The sequence below is a fragment of the Rhamphochromis sp. 'chilingali' genome (genome assembly GCF_963969265.1).
Source record: "Rhamphochromis sp. 'chilingali' genome assembly, chromosome: 21".
NCBI lineage: Eukaryota > Metazoa > Chordata > Actinopteri > Cichliformes > Cichlidae > Rhamphochromis > Rhamphochromis sp. 'chilingali'.
Genome location: NC_137949.1, coordinates 23678819 through 23693210, shown reverse-complemented (window position 1 = coordinate 23693210; position 14392 = coordinate 23678819). Strand labels below are relative to the sequence as shown.

General features: G+C 39.9%; 1 protein-coding gene across 1 annotated transcript; it reads left to right on the top strand.

The window, feature by feature from the left end:
• The first annotated feature begins 240 nt into the window (after positions 1–240).
• Positions 241–13035, top strand: LOC308389363 (serine/threonine-protein phosphatase PP1-beta catalytic subunit-like). Its single transcript, XM_080870743.1, has 8 exons — positions 241–321; positions 4256–4387; positions 9202–9432; positions 9507–9611; positions 9735–9806; positions 10087–10238; positions 10960–11094; positions 11185–13035. The coding sequence occupies exons 1-8, from the start codon at positions 270–272 to the stop codon at positions 11287–11289; spliced, it is 984 nt and encodes a 327-aa protein (XP_080726869.1). The 5' UTR covers positions 241–269; the 3' UTR covers positions 11290–13035.
• The last annotated feature ends 1357 nt before the right edge of the window (positions 13036–14392 follow it).

Below are 14392 nucleotides of genomic sequence, written 5' to 3'. Positions count from 1 at the left end.
TGCTACTGTACCTTTCATACTTTTCGTACGTTTTTAGATTTCATCCCAATTCCTATTTAAACAATTGTAATTTTATTAATATTTTTGTATAGTTATAGTAGATGGTGGGTGTATATAAAGGAGGTAAAAAATAAAAAATAAAGTGGATTATTCACTAATCTGCTCCCTGGTCAAGGTCTTTGGCAACCGGTTTGTGAGCAACAACCCCCCCTGGTGTCGGCTGGGGGAACTGAAGCGGCCAACACTGTACGTACAACAGCAGTGTGAAGATGGCGGAGGGTGAATTGAACGTGGATAGCCTCATCTCTCGGCTGTTGGAAGGTGAACAATTTGAGTTATATTTACTGTGTGTTTTGTGGGGAACAGGTGAAGGGTTCGGTGTTCAAAAAATGGGGTTTAAATAATATCCGGTAACTGTCGCGGTTGCCTCGCAAAATGCAGGAAAGTGTTAGCTGGTAGGGCTAACGTCAGTCCATTTTAACGCTATGCCCGGCTAGCTTCGGCCAACGTTACCGTTAGCTGGTCGTGTTTATAAACACTGCAAGCGCTGAAAGCCTAGCGTGTGTTTGCGCAGCAATAATCTGCGGTTACGTTTGGCAGATAACGTATCGTGTCGTGGCCTTTACTTTAGTGTGTAATTAAACTTTCGGTCTGCTGTGTTTGCGGCATTTTTCGTTTTACCCCATTTGCCAAATTATGTGGGGCTGATGTCAAGAAGGAGGGGCGGGGACGTTTTCTTTCCTCCTCGTCCTGCGTGCATAGTATAAAGTCATTGTTACTGTTGTAGGTTGAATCGTTGTACTGTTACGCAGTAGTATTGCACCTCCCTTTGGTTTAAACGCGTTTGCCCCACATCCGCGGTGCTGACGGTTGTCATTATTTTATTTGCTGCCCCCACAAATTTTTGTGTATTAGTGACCTGGTTATTAGGTGTGCTCTATAAATAAGTGGAAAAGAATAATAATAATAAAACACAAATAGCTTTAATGGGTGTCGTTTATCACTAGATCCTGAATGAATCATAGCTGGTTAACTATTGGGTTGTTTTTTTTAAATAAAGTTACCTTTTTTGGAGTGACTTGGTTTGGAGGTGTCTTTTTTAGTGGGTAGGTTGGTGTGATTCAGGACACTCATGCTCACATATTACCTTTATATATCTTTGTTCGCACTAAAGGTACATCAGAATTAAGAAACACACATGTGATAAAAGAATATTAGTGAAATATGTGTTTCTTTGGCTCATCTACAGGGATGTTTAAGTCATACTGTGTTCACAATGACGTTGTTTGCTTTTATACTTTGGGGAATTTTGGTGATGTCTAAGAATGAGGATATTTGGGCCAAGCAGAAAGAAGGATGATGGCTGACCAGCTGCTTCATAGAAGACCGTGAGTTTTCTGTTCCCCTGAGATATCCTTTGACTCATAGCAGACCACTACAGCGAATTCAGCTGTCCTTGGCATACTTTCCACTGCTGTCTTTGACTCTGGGGGAGGATGCTAGGATAATTCTTGGTGGTAACTGCATCTCCCTGGGTTTCTTACCATTTCAGATTTAAAGAGTTGTTTTGAATACAGAAAGGTGACTTTGAGACAGCTGTGTGTGTGACTTTTGGCCAACCATTTATCTCTGCTAAAAAGTCCTCCGCTGACGCACTTTTCCTTGGCACTCAGTTCCAACTGTGACTTGTTGATTACATTGCTCATATTTGTAATGCCAGTTGAACTTGGCATTTGACGTCTTTCGTAAGTGATTAGTTTGGTAATAATCTTTGCAGTCTACAAAAGTTTTTTATTTTATTATTATGTTATTGTCTCATAGATAAGTATTTGGTTACCCTTTCAGTTACTGATGTGAGCATCATAAATAGTTATAACTGAGTATTAATTAAGCAATAAATACATGACACATCTTCTTTAATCAAAGGTTTTGCCTCAGAGCTGATTAGAATACTAAAGTAATACAAAACACAAACTCTGTTTTCCCAGTGTTTACCACAGATTCCCAGTTATATATCAAGAGACTCATAATGGTCTTGTGTCAAGTTTCTGAAGAAAGCCCTTTGAAATGCCTTTATTCTGCATTCCAGCATAACAAAGTAGCTTACTGTTTGTTTTTCTGTGTGAGAAAAAGTGTCATTGAGACTGCTTATTCATTCTTATAAAACATGTGAACGCTCGCACAGTTTAGCAAGACAAACAAACAATGATTCTGATTCTGATTGTTGCAAAATCCTTGTCATTGCTTCAGTTTGGCCTTTGCCCCCTCAGTAGTATTAAGTACATAATCTCTTTTAAAAGTGCCAGCCTGCAGAGTGCAAGTGCGAACAGTAAAAGGTTCACTGTTAAAGCTGAGCAGGCTAAACATCCAAGCTTAACTTGCTCTGCTCTGATGAGGCTGGGCTGTTGAGGAAAGAGCCTTACTTCTGCGATTTCATGCTCCGCACTCTGAGAAGCAGATGGGAAATGTAGCAGTGCTGATTCAGTAGATGGAGAATAAGAAATATTAACGGAGGAGCCGTTGAACAGTTTTTGACACTGTGGATTTGGTTTATATTCCTGTGATTTACTCGCTTAAACTCAGATTTGGTTGGATTTCTTAGCTAATGAAACACTGAGAGTCAGGGAGTTTCACTCTCAGTGTAAACAGAATGCATATAAATGTTTATATATGTACAGAAACATCAGGCACTAAGCTTTAGGAATTCCACACAAACACATCAATTTGAACTGCTCCCTTGTGGGGTCATTCTGTGGTCATTCTGTAATGGTATCCATTAAATACAACAGAAAAAGCTACATTGAAAAAGGGTATAGAAACTCATTCTCTGACTAACATGCATTCGCTTCACTAGGCTCAGCTACCCTTTATTGGGCTCTTTTGTGGGCGTCTAGCTTAAAGGCAATAACAAAATGGTTAGTTATTGCATAATTCCTCTGTTGTGGATTTGTTCATCACTTTTGTTTCCATGCAGAGAATATTTTCATGCCTTGCTTTGATTTGCTTTTTGTAATGTCAACCTAGGAGTTAAAAGAGAGTATTATGAGATCATTATTGAGTCTGTTATCCATTTATATTCATTTCAGCTTTTGTTCACAGTTACTACCATAACAAGTGGTTTTTCCTGCGTAAAGAAATGTTTGCCTCGCCTACAGGGTTTTTAGCCAATGCCAAAGGAACATGACTAGCGCCAGAATGATAAGAACTGAGAATAAAAATAGCAGTTGAAACCCTCTTTGCATGAGCTGTATAGCAGTTCAGCAAATTACCATTTAACAAGCAGAACGTACACTTAAATACTTTGTAGCTTGACTTTCATCAACTCTCATTTAACCATAGCTGCCTCCCTCAAACGCATTCTTATGCTCTCTTCCACTGTTGCAATTAAATAATTTTAACTACTTTTGTTAAATTAAGTTTCATTTTTATCAGATTGTCAGTAATAATAAGAAAATGCATAGATTTCTGTCAAATAAGACATTACAGTCCAATTGCCTTTACTTTACATAGACTAGTCACGCTTACTGTCGTGCGTAGTCATCTCCCAAAGGCTGATTCTAAGCCAGGGATGACTCTGATTACTGGTATGATTTTGCATAGCTATAATGCTGTGTGACTGATAATGTGCTCTTTATAGACAATCTTTAAGAAATATTCAGAAATATTACATTTTTTTTCAGATCTGAAATTGAAAATGTCAAATATATCAGGCACAGACTATTTCAAACAATATAAAACTTAACTTTTGTCTATTCCAGCCTCCAGATAAGATGGCAAGCAAGTAGTTCTTAAGTTATAATCTCACTTTTCATATCTTTGTCTGTTTCAGCTGCTGACTATAACCAGCGTTTGCATTTCTCACTCCCCTTTTTTATCGTTATAAGATAAATCTTCACCCAGAGCTGTGGCGGAACGCCAGAAAGTAGGCTTAAGCTACTGCAGCTACACAGCCAATAAACCCACACCAGTGCTCAGATGCAAGCTGCTCTCACAGAATAAGCAGCGTGTTTCTAAAGTATGGCTGAGAATAAGCAGCTATAGGCTACAGAATCATTACGCCCTCAGTTTATTGGCTTTTGTGATACTGCCACAAGTATTTTTCCCTTAGGTGAAGCATTATTCTGTCATGGCCTAATTTTGATGAAGTTTGTGTTGCTGGTGTTGTTTTGTTTTTTGGGAGTTTTTTTACACACTGATTGTTGATAACTCACTCACTTGACAATAGCACTGACTGTGTAGTTTGTCTCCTCCTTAGTGCGGGGATGTCGCCCGGGGAAGATAGTCCAGATGACAGAGGCGGAGGTGCGGGGTCTTTGCATCAAATCCAGGGAGATCTTCCTCAGCCAACCCATCCTGCTGGAGCTGGAAGCGCCCCTGAAGATCTGTGGTCAGTGTTTTCTGCCCTGACCTAACTCTCAATTAAATTGTTTACGAACACAGAAAATTAAAGGAACCTAAAAACATGGGCACCATTGATATTTTCTCTGTTTGTTTTCCCTTTGGTCCAATAATTGGTTTAACACGTACTCTATAGGTTTTGATTATTTTTCTGCGGCCTTTTGAAATGTCAAACAACAACATAATCTGAATTTTTAATGCTATAGTCTGGCTGCAAAGGGTTGGGTGCACTGATGGCAAACCCCCACTCTGCAAAGCACAGACCACAAACTTTGCATAGCCCACAGCAGCAATCTATTTCTTTGATGCAGCTCAGACTTATGTAACCAGACCGGGTAACACTGTCTTATCCTGGGTCATATAGTAAGTCACTGTTACTCTCTTGACTCAGCTGCTCCATGTATGTAACAGAGAATACATTCACACATATGCACAGATTACACACATACTATAGATAAATGAAAAACAAGCAGAGAAATACACTTTTACAAGTGAGCTTCTTCTTTCTGCGTTTGAAATAGCCATCACTGTTGCTGTGCCTAACTGGCTCCTGCATATCTCTGCACACTCCCACATGCTTTATCTCATTCCTCCAGTGTATTGCAGCAACTTCAAACAACTCTGAACTGTCTATTACATGTGTCTGCCCTTGAAAGTAATACTGTATACCACCTAAACACTCAGCCTCAGATAGCGCTATTTATATTGTAAGTGAAGCAGTAAGGAATTTTAATTGAATGCTGACATTGGTGGTGTCTATATGTCTAACATCTCAGTGATCAGTACAGCTAGCTTTACAAAGGCCATGTCTGCCTTTCTCCATACAGGTCTAACTTTGATGAGTTCTAGATGGTGCTGTTTGTAATTGTAACTTTATATGTTTAGTTCTTGAACCTATAACCTCAGGCTAATTAGCTGCCTTTAACCCACAGCTGTGATGGCAGGCAAGCACTGACTATAAAGACCAAACAGTGAATGTCTTCAATTATTTACTTAGGTCACATGGATCAGGTTCTGAACTTACTTGCACACGATCTCATCTGCTAATCGTAATTCTACTAGTGAATGTTTCCCAAGCTTGCAGCTTTGCCACTGTGTAAACTTAAACACAGACTTCTAATAACCATCATTATGAGGGTGAGGATTTTTATTTTTTTTTGCTACAAAAAAATAATCTATGATTTAAAAAAAAAACAAAAAACCCCACCATCTTGTAATTAGAGTTGTCTGCAAAATAACCAAAGGGTTAGATTTGTTAATCAGTTGAATTAGTTGAAGAAAGACCACAAACATCAATGCTGTGTGCTCTGTGTATGAGCAGGCCTGAGGTAAATCGTAAATGTGAAACAATTCTCCAAATCCTTGGTTTATATTATGAGCCTCAGTTTCAGAATTATTATACCCCTAGCAAATAAGATACCTTTTATTACTTCTTGACTACAAGGAGTGATTGAGAAGCAGCACAAACAGTTCACAAATTGAAGAGAATAATATGAAAGTATTATGATATGAACTATGAAACAGAAATTGCTTACGATAATTATCTCTCTTTTCCATACTTGCCCAAAGACATGCTATCCTTGTGTGTTTTTAATGAGAGTGATAGAGGATACTTGAGCCCCTGTTTAGTTTAGTTATAGAGTAAGTTTATTATCCTTTTGCTGCAGCTAGAATAAACTCTCACACTATCCATGGAAACATAAAGAGGACCTAAAGCTATTGGAACTGCAAAACATCACTAAGATTTTACAAATTCTGCCAAGGTGCAATATAAACTTCACTTTAATTTGGTGCAATTTTGCTCTTAACGAGACTGTGGTGTTTGTCCCAAGTAGGGAGCACATTAGGCGGGTGTGTGTTGATAGTTAGTTAGAACAGAACACAAGATTGCACCACAAATCAGTTTCAATTGTAGACTTTTTCCTTTAATTAAGACGTCTCTAGTTTTCTTGATTAAAGACCCTGGATTAAGTTGATTGCAAGTCTGTCTGCGATGCTAAAATAGATTCTTTTCTTGCATTTACCATCATTATCGTTAAATCACAGAATTCGGCAAGGTCAGTCTTTAACCAGACAGCTGTTTATTTTGTTTTTGTTGAAGGAAAGTGGTAAAGGACAAACTTAAGGAAGAAGGGAAAAAAACATGTGACAGGGTTTGGCCTCAGCCAGTGGAGCAAGAGTGTTTCTAGAAGCAGGAGGAAACATTGCTGTATTAGGCTACTGTAATATTTTAAAGATCACGAAAACTTGATCTGTGTACTGTACCTGTTTTATTTACATTTGTTGTTTTTCTTTAAATTTGACGTGTGCGTCATGATCCCCAAGGTGATATTCTTACCTGAACACACTATACTATCGTTCGAGACAATAACCCTGTTAGCTTAGTGTTTACAAATATACTCTGAGCGGTATTATTCAGTATTCCTAAAACACCTGTACTCTAATGCGTGTACCACAAATGGACAACATAGCCCATGCTGTTGTGCACTGTTGTTTTTCTAAAAATGTTTTATGAACTTTTATATTGCGTCCTCTTGGAAGATAAATCCTGCTAATTTGTGGTTCTGCATTGTGTTTTGTTTTGTTTTTAGCTTTCCTTTTTCTGCACTGGTTTTGAACCCATAATCTCTGTGCTTCTACTGTCTGTTTGTTTTGACGGAACAGAAACAGGCCAAGTAAATAATTCACTCACTGACATCCTACAGTTTCTTGTAAGAGTGCAGGCAGAGGCTGCCCTTTTTTAAAAAAAAAACCAAACAAACCAAAAAAAATCCTGCAAATTCACATTCATATCAGTATGTTTCATTTCATTTTTTTTTCTTTTTTTTCATGTTAGTCATACAGTAGCTCTTAGTGTGGAATTGATCATACCGAGTGTAAAATGAACCTGGCAGACCTTTGTGAGCAAAACAAATACTGTCTGTGACTTGTACTAATAGTAATTTAAAATATATTAAACTTGTACAGGTAAAATCTGGATATTCAGCATCATCAGTGGAGAAGGGAGAAATAAAAAGTTGCCATAGTATCACACCTCAGCTAAAGTTAACATAATAGTAAGCTATAGTTGACCTCCATCAGACATCCATCCATTTTTCTTCTTCTTATCCAGTCCAAGGTCATGAGCCTATCCCTGTCATAGGGCAAGAAAGAGGTAACACCCTAAACAGACACAACAGAGACAAACAGCCGTTCATGCCTATGGCCAATTTAGAATCAGCAGTTAACCTAGGATGCATGTGTTTGGGAACTTCAGAAAACTCAGTTATAAACCATCCAGGCACAGGGAGAACATGCAATTTCCATCCAGAAAGGCAGTGCTAACCACCATGTCACTATGCCACCCTCCACAACTCAAAATGGGAAAATAACAAACAAAAAAAATGCTGATCCCTCTCTTACACCCCAGCCCACCCACCAACTCCTCATGTCTCTCTGATGAGCAGGTTAAACTCCAGATATCACTTTAAAAACAGCAATTAAAGTGGTAGTTTGGACTTTTAAGAAGCTTTGCTGATTTCATACTGACAGCTTATGACCTGGATTTTGTGCATTAATGTCTGCATTAATATGTAATTCGCTCACGTTTCAATATTGTAATATTAATGTGAAGGATTATGAAGTTGTTACTACAGTGTAAATGCCTTAGATCTTGACCAGTGGGCTGCATGTCTGGAGCAAAACTTTAAATAAATAGATAAAGTAGGAGGCTGTGAAACACAAGCCAGCCAGCTAAGAACACCAAAAACAGAAAATAACATACTGCCAGACTTAAAGCTATTCCATAAATTATTTATTTGCATGGAAGAATGTGCCTTTGCATGCTGTCCTAAGTGTAGGCCTGTAGCCATATACGATTTGGTGCCCGCCTTGGTTTGGGTTTTGGTGCATGGATGCCTGATGGGCACCGTGAAATAGGGGAAAAAATCATGCCAGCCAACCTCAATATGACTTCAATATAAAATTTACTTTTTCATTGGTCATTTTATTTTAAGGCCAGACAGCTGGACTGCTTAACAAGGGCTGTCATTTCATTGTAATTTGTGCCATGTTGTAATGAGTGTGGTGCATGAATTGGCTTTCCGTTTTGGTCATAATAAAGCCTGTTATTATTGCAACGCTTTTCTGGTAGGCCTCTCTGTAGTCATCTGTGTCTGGAGCACTTAGCCCAAATTAGAGCATCTCTTTAGCTGGTGCAAGAGGATATAAAAGGAAGCAGGTCTTGGCTAGGTGATGAAGTGAGTCTCCTCTGCAGAGACCCTGTGCTCTGGTGAGAGCGACTACCGCTCATCACTGCCTGTCTAAATGTCAAAGAGGAAGGAGATTGAGCGTTAATCCTCAGAGAGTGGTTAAAATTAAAGCAAGTTTGTGTAGATATGTGTGTGTGTGTGGATTTTTGGATGGATGTCCTTTTGTAATTAATGTGGATTGCGAGCGTTCGTTGCCTCAGTAGCTTACTTTGCGTGCTCTGGTGACAGTTTTAATGGTTTGTGTGTGTGTGTGTGTGTGTGTGTGTGTTGTTTGGCTTGCTCACGCAGTCCTAATATAGGCTCAGTCTTATGTCCCAACCAAACTACATGTCTTGCAGATCTTATCTTAAAATCCAAACAACTTCAGTGAGTTGTGCATGTAGGAGCCAGGAGGTAGAAAAACACAGCATTAAAAATATTTCTACACTTTTTTTTCCCTCTAGGCAGAATTCTCCTCCTGCCTGTCTCTGTTTAACTACAACATCCTGCCTTTAAACTGTCAAATTAACACCCTTACTTGCCTGTCCCCTCATCCCTTTTACCTCTGTTTCAGGTGATATTCATGGGCAGTACACAGACCTATTGAGGCTGTTTGAATATGGTGGCTTCCCTCCAGAGGCAAATTACCTTTTCCTGGGTGATTATGTAGACAGAGGGAAACAATCCCTGGAAACCATTTGCCTTCTGCTTGCCTACAAGATCAAATACCCAGAGAACTTTTTCCTGCTCAGGGGCAACCATGAGTGTGCTTCCATCAACCGCATCTATGGGTTCTACGACGAGTGTAAGTACTAATAAACTGAGGCTTTACACAGGTGCAGTTCAGTTCTGAGAATATCTTTTGATTTCTTTCACCAGGCAAGCGCAGGTTCAACATCAAGTTGTGGAAGACTTTCACTGACTGCTTTAACTGCCTCCCCATTGCTGCTATTATTGATGAGAAAATCTTCTGCTGCCATGGAGGTGAGGGAGCTACCGTCGACACTCGCTGCCCTGAATCTGAACTGCAGCTTTTTATTAACCCGTGTTTGAAATAGCTCTATAGTTTCTTTAATCAAAAGCAATCTTTTTGCCTTTTTGTTCCAGGGCTGTCACCGGACTTGCAGTCGATGGAGCAAATCCGCAGGATCATGAGGCCCACAGACGTGCCCGACACAGGTACTGTGTGTACCTGCATGTTCTTAGATGTATGCTCGTACTTGACACTGAACATGTTCACTTCCTCTGGATTCCTCCCAGGAATTTAAGTTTATTTTTAAATAGAAAAAACAGCCTCGCTCTTCCTGAGTGTATGACTGTTTCATCAGTAGATCATCTTTGTTACATCAGCCAAGGTTTTAGCAGATTTTTCCATTTGTCTGTTTATTCTCTCCTTTCCACTTTTTTCCCCGCTTTGTGTTCCTCGGGTCCATCTATCTTCTACCTGTGTGTATCCCAGGTCTGCTGTGTGACCTGTTGTGGTCAGATCCAGACAAGGATGTACAAGGCTGGGGAGAGAACGACCGCGGGGTCTCCTTCACCTTCGGAGCAGATGTGGTCAGTAAGTTCCTAAACCGGCATGACCTGGACCTCATCTGCAGAGCCCACCAGGTAATTGGGAGTGGAATTGGGTACGAGTCTGATTGTGAAGTGAAAGTTCCTGTAGGCACAAAGCTAGGATATTGATTAGCCTTTTTCTTTCTTTTTTTCTGTGATTTAAAATGGTTTATCCATTTGCTTCAGTTATGTCCATCCTCAATTTTAATTAATGTTGTTGATGAGAGGACACAGAAAACAGAGCAGAAAACATCTATTAATAGAAGCTTTCTAATTTCCTGCTCCCATTCGTTCTCTGTATTCCTCCCATGTATTGTACATACAGGCACTCAGTTTATAATATTTTTTCTTGTTTAAAATATTATTATGCAAACTATGACGAGGCACTTTATTCATTTACGGCCTGGAGATAGAATAGATGTCTCTTGCTTAACTTGATCTCCTACCAGTGGAGTGGAGTGCATGGAGAAAGGTAAACAGGAGCAACACTTGTAGTATAAAGAGTCATCCACTTATGACACTGTTGCCTGTTGATTGTCACAAATAAGACTTTCTCAAAGTACTGATCATACAACTGAACAATCAGGAGACTGGTTCCTAAGTTACCCACGGTTATTTCAGCTCTGCATTTGGTTTTTCTTATTGATTTCAGATGTAGGTGGTTACGTACACTCAACCTTGATAGCAAACTTGGATTGTGAAACTAGCTGAAGGCCTGTTTCTTGGTATTGATTTTTTTGTAGGCGCTGGAATAATGTCATCTTTCTTTTAACAGGTTGTGGAGGATGGATACGAGTTCTTTGCCAAACGCCAACTGGTCACACTTTTCTCTGCTCCAAACTACTGCGGGGAGTTTGATAATGCAGGCGGTATGATGAGTGTTGATGAATCCCTCATGTGCTCCTTCCAGGTAGTGTGAAAACCATTTGCCTTTTTCGGGTGTTTGTGTGTGTGTGTGTGAACTGACAGTGACACATTTCTCTGTGTTTGTGTTTTAAAGATCCTAAAGCCCTCAGAGAAGAAGGCCAAGTATCAGTACGGTGGTGTAAATTCTGGCCGGCCCGTCACCCCACCCCGCACCACCCAAGCCCCCAAGAAGAGGTGAACATACAACCGTGGCTCTCCCTCCTCCTTCTCACCTCATACAACCCCCGTCTGCCGTCATGGCACCCCTCTGTAACTCCCCTGTATAGTGAAGATACAGGGCTTATCTAATTGCCCGAATCTTTTTTTCTCCTCCTTCCCCACTCAACCAACCCCCCGTCAACTCCACTGACAGCTCTTTTCTTAATGTGTACGTGTACATAAATTTGCTGTGACCAATCTTTTTCTCTTTTTTTGCCTGTTTGTTGGTATTTTTGATATTATTAACAAATAATCTTTTTTGGTGGTTTTATTTCTAATGCTTTGTTTTCTTTCTTCTCTGGTTTTCTGGGCTTCTGTGTTGTGTAAAGGAATGGCTACTCTGTTTAGAGCGGCAACATGACCAAGTCACCATAAATCTTTTTCAAAACAAAATGAAGGTTCAACGTTATTTTGCCTTGACCTCTGAAAAAGCCGAGAGAATCTTTTCCGTGTGTTTCAGTTCAGACTGCGGTTTCTGTGCAATGATAGTTCCCTAGACACAAATAACATTTCTTTTAATCCAGTTTAACATCTTAAACTCGTTACAGCATGTGCAGTGCACTTTGTGGTTGTTGTGCACAAGCCCATTTTATATATTTAACCAATGAGAAAGCGCAACTCCCAATGAGTAGCAGAGAATGTGAACAGACCGACTTGAATGAAATATAGAGGCTAAATCAGATGCTGCTGGCAGTGACACGCTCTACCCGAAAACAACGCCCTCTGGGCATCGATTTCTCCACTCTGTTAATGCCTCCCTGCGCCACAGCTCCACTCCCACACAAAAACATGCCGCTCTCCACAGAAAGCTGGCATTAACCTTTTCTTTGGTGTATTTAATATTTGTTCTGATTAGGATAATTTGCCTTCATTAAAAAAAAAAAAAAGATCTTGATTTATAGTGAAAGGTGAGCGAGAGAGACTTTTTGAATGTCTGTGGTGGGTTAAGTTCTTGCAGAAGCATTTATGACAGTGGTGGGTTTTAAATGGGAGCAGCTAATATAAGGAGATTGTGCTCTGCAAAGCTGGATCTTTGTATGGAGAGAATAAAGATAAGAAATGTTAAACCACTGGCTGCAATTTCACAGGATTCTAAATAAGCTCTTACATTGTTTAAAAAAAAAAACTTGACAAAATGCCCCACAATATTACAAGTGTTTAGTTCAACGTGCATGTAGCACAGTGAAAACAAACACAAAGCTTTTTAGAAGCTTTGTGGGAAAATGCCAGCCGTCCAGGATAAACTGATCGAGTTGGGAGTGGGTGGCGGAGCAGGCAGTTTTAGCATCACTGTACGATTGTGTTGCCACCTGGTGTGTAAATACAGTACTACAGTTAAAAAAATGATAAGATTTCAAATTAGACACTTCAGGATGGAGCTTCATCATATTAGCAGTCCACACATGGGGTGTCCTTTGCTACAAGAAGGTACTTAGACACTGGCCAGCAATAAGCTTGGTTGGTGAGTCAGCTTTAGTGTGCTGCACATGAGGTGCAGTTGAAATTTTGTGAAAAACAGTTGCCTCTTTTCTTTCATTCTTTCTACTTTGTTTTGCTCTTTGTTGTATTTTTATGTTGTCTGTTCACATTGTTTACTTTCATTTCACTTAATTTATTTCCTAATAATGATAATAAGAATAAAATGAGGTGTTACCAAAATCTGTTTTGCAATTTGTACAAGTTTGTTTGAAAGTCTTTAAATTCAATAAAATGGATGGAACCTAAACGCTGTTTTTAAATTATTGACTGTAATGTGTGGGCAGCTTTTACACACTGTACACTTATTTGTCACAATATATAGTTAAAGTTTTATATTCTCCTGGCTTAAATAAGAGAGGGTCCACATTTGCGTGGTCATTTTGTCTCCTCCTCCATCACCCTATATCTAATATCCTCTGTCACACCAACCCTCTCATGCCCTCCTTCACTACATCCATGAATCTTGTCTGTGCCCTTCCTCTTTTACTCCTCCTGCCTGGCAGGTCAATATTCAACATCCTTTGTGCAGTATATCTTTTTTTTTTTTTTGTCAAGGGCACTGTTTCCAAACCATGCATCATAGCAGGCCTCACTACCCTCTTGTAAACCTTTCCTCTTACTCCTGCTGCTATCCTTCTGTCACCAATCACCCCTGGCACTCATCTTTACCCACTCCACCTTAGCTGCACTGTATTTCACTTCTCTGGTCTAATATCTATTGCTTTGGACATTTGACCCCCAAGTATTTAAACTCGTCCACCTTCACTACCTCTGCTCTTTGTATCTATATTGTTACACCTGCCTCCTTGTCATTCACACACATAATCTGTTTTGCATCTACTGACTTTCCTTTCTCTTCTCCAGAGCATACCTTCACCTCTCTAGTCTCTCTTAGACCTACTCTCTCCTCTCACTGCAGATCACAATGTTGTCTGCAAACATTAATATTTGTCCACTCTTGCCTGACCTCATCTTTCAGCCTATCCATCACTGCTGCAAACCAGAAAACCTCCAGAGCCAATCCCAGATGTCATCCCAACCCTACTTTGAACTCAAAGGTCACGCCTTCCACATACCTCACCCCTGTCTCACTGTACTCCACCACCCTCAGATACTTCACTGCCACTCCCGAATTCCTATTGGCACCCTATCAAATGCTTTCTCTAGATCTACAAAAATACACAGTGCAACTCCTTCTGAGCTTCTCTGTAATTCTCCATCAGCACTGTCATAGTAAACATCACATCTGTGGTGCTCTTTCTCAGCATGAGGCCATGCTACTGCTCATTGATCACCACCTCTGCTTAACAAAGCTTCATCAACTCTTTCCCATGGCTTCATGATATAGCTTATCATCCCTCTGTAGTTACTACAGGTCTGAACATTGTGCTTCTTCTTGAAAGTCAGTGCTAACACACTTCTCCATCCCAAACAAAAAACAATCTGGAAAAAAAGTCCACGGCTCTCTCTCCAAGTCTCTCCAAGACATCTTCATACCTCCACAAGTATGTCATCTGAATCAACCATCATTCCTACTCTTCATCTTCTTCATAGCTGGCCTCGCTTCCCTTCACTCATCCTATGCACTAACTAACTTTCCTTAA

What these genes read in the sequence shown, in the direction of transcription:
- LOC308389363 (XM_080870743.1), top strand. Translation starts at nt 270, where the DNA reads ATGGCGGAGGGTGAATTGAACGTGGATAGCCTCATCTCTCGGCTGTTG. An exon ending in CATCTCTCGGCTGTTGGAAG is followed by an intron (nt 322 to 4,255) that starts GTGAACAATTTG and finishes TCTCCTCCTTAG; the next exon opens with TGCGGGGATGTCGCCCGGGG. An exon ending in AATCTTCTGCTGCCATGGAG is followed by an intron (nt 9,612 to 9,734) that starts GTGAGGGAGCTA and finishes TTTTTGTTCCAG; the next exon opens with GGCTGTCACCGGACTTGCAG.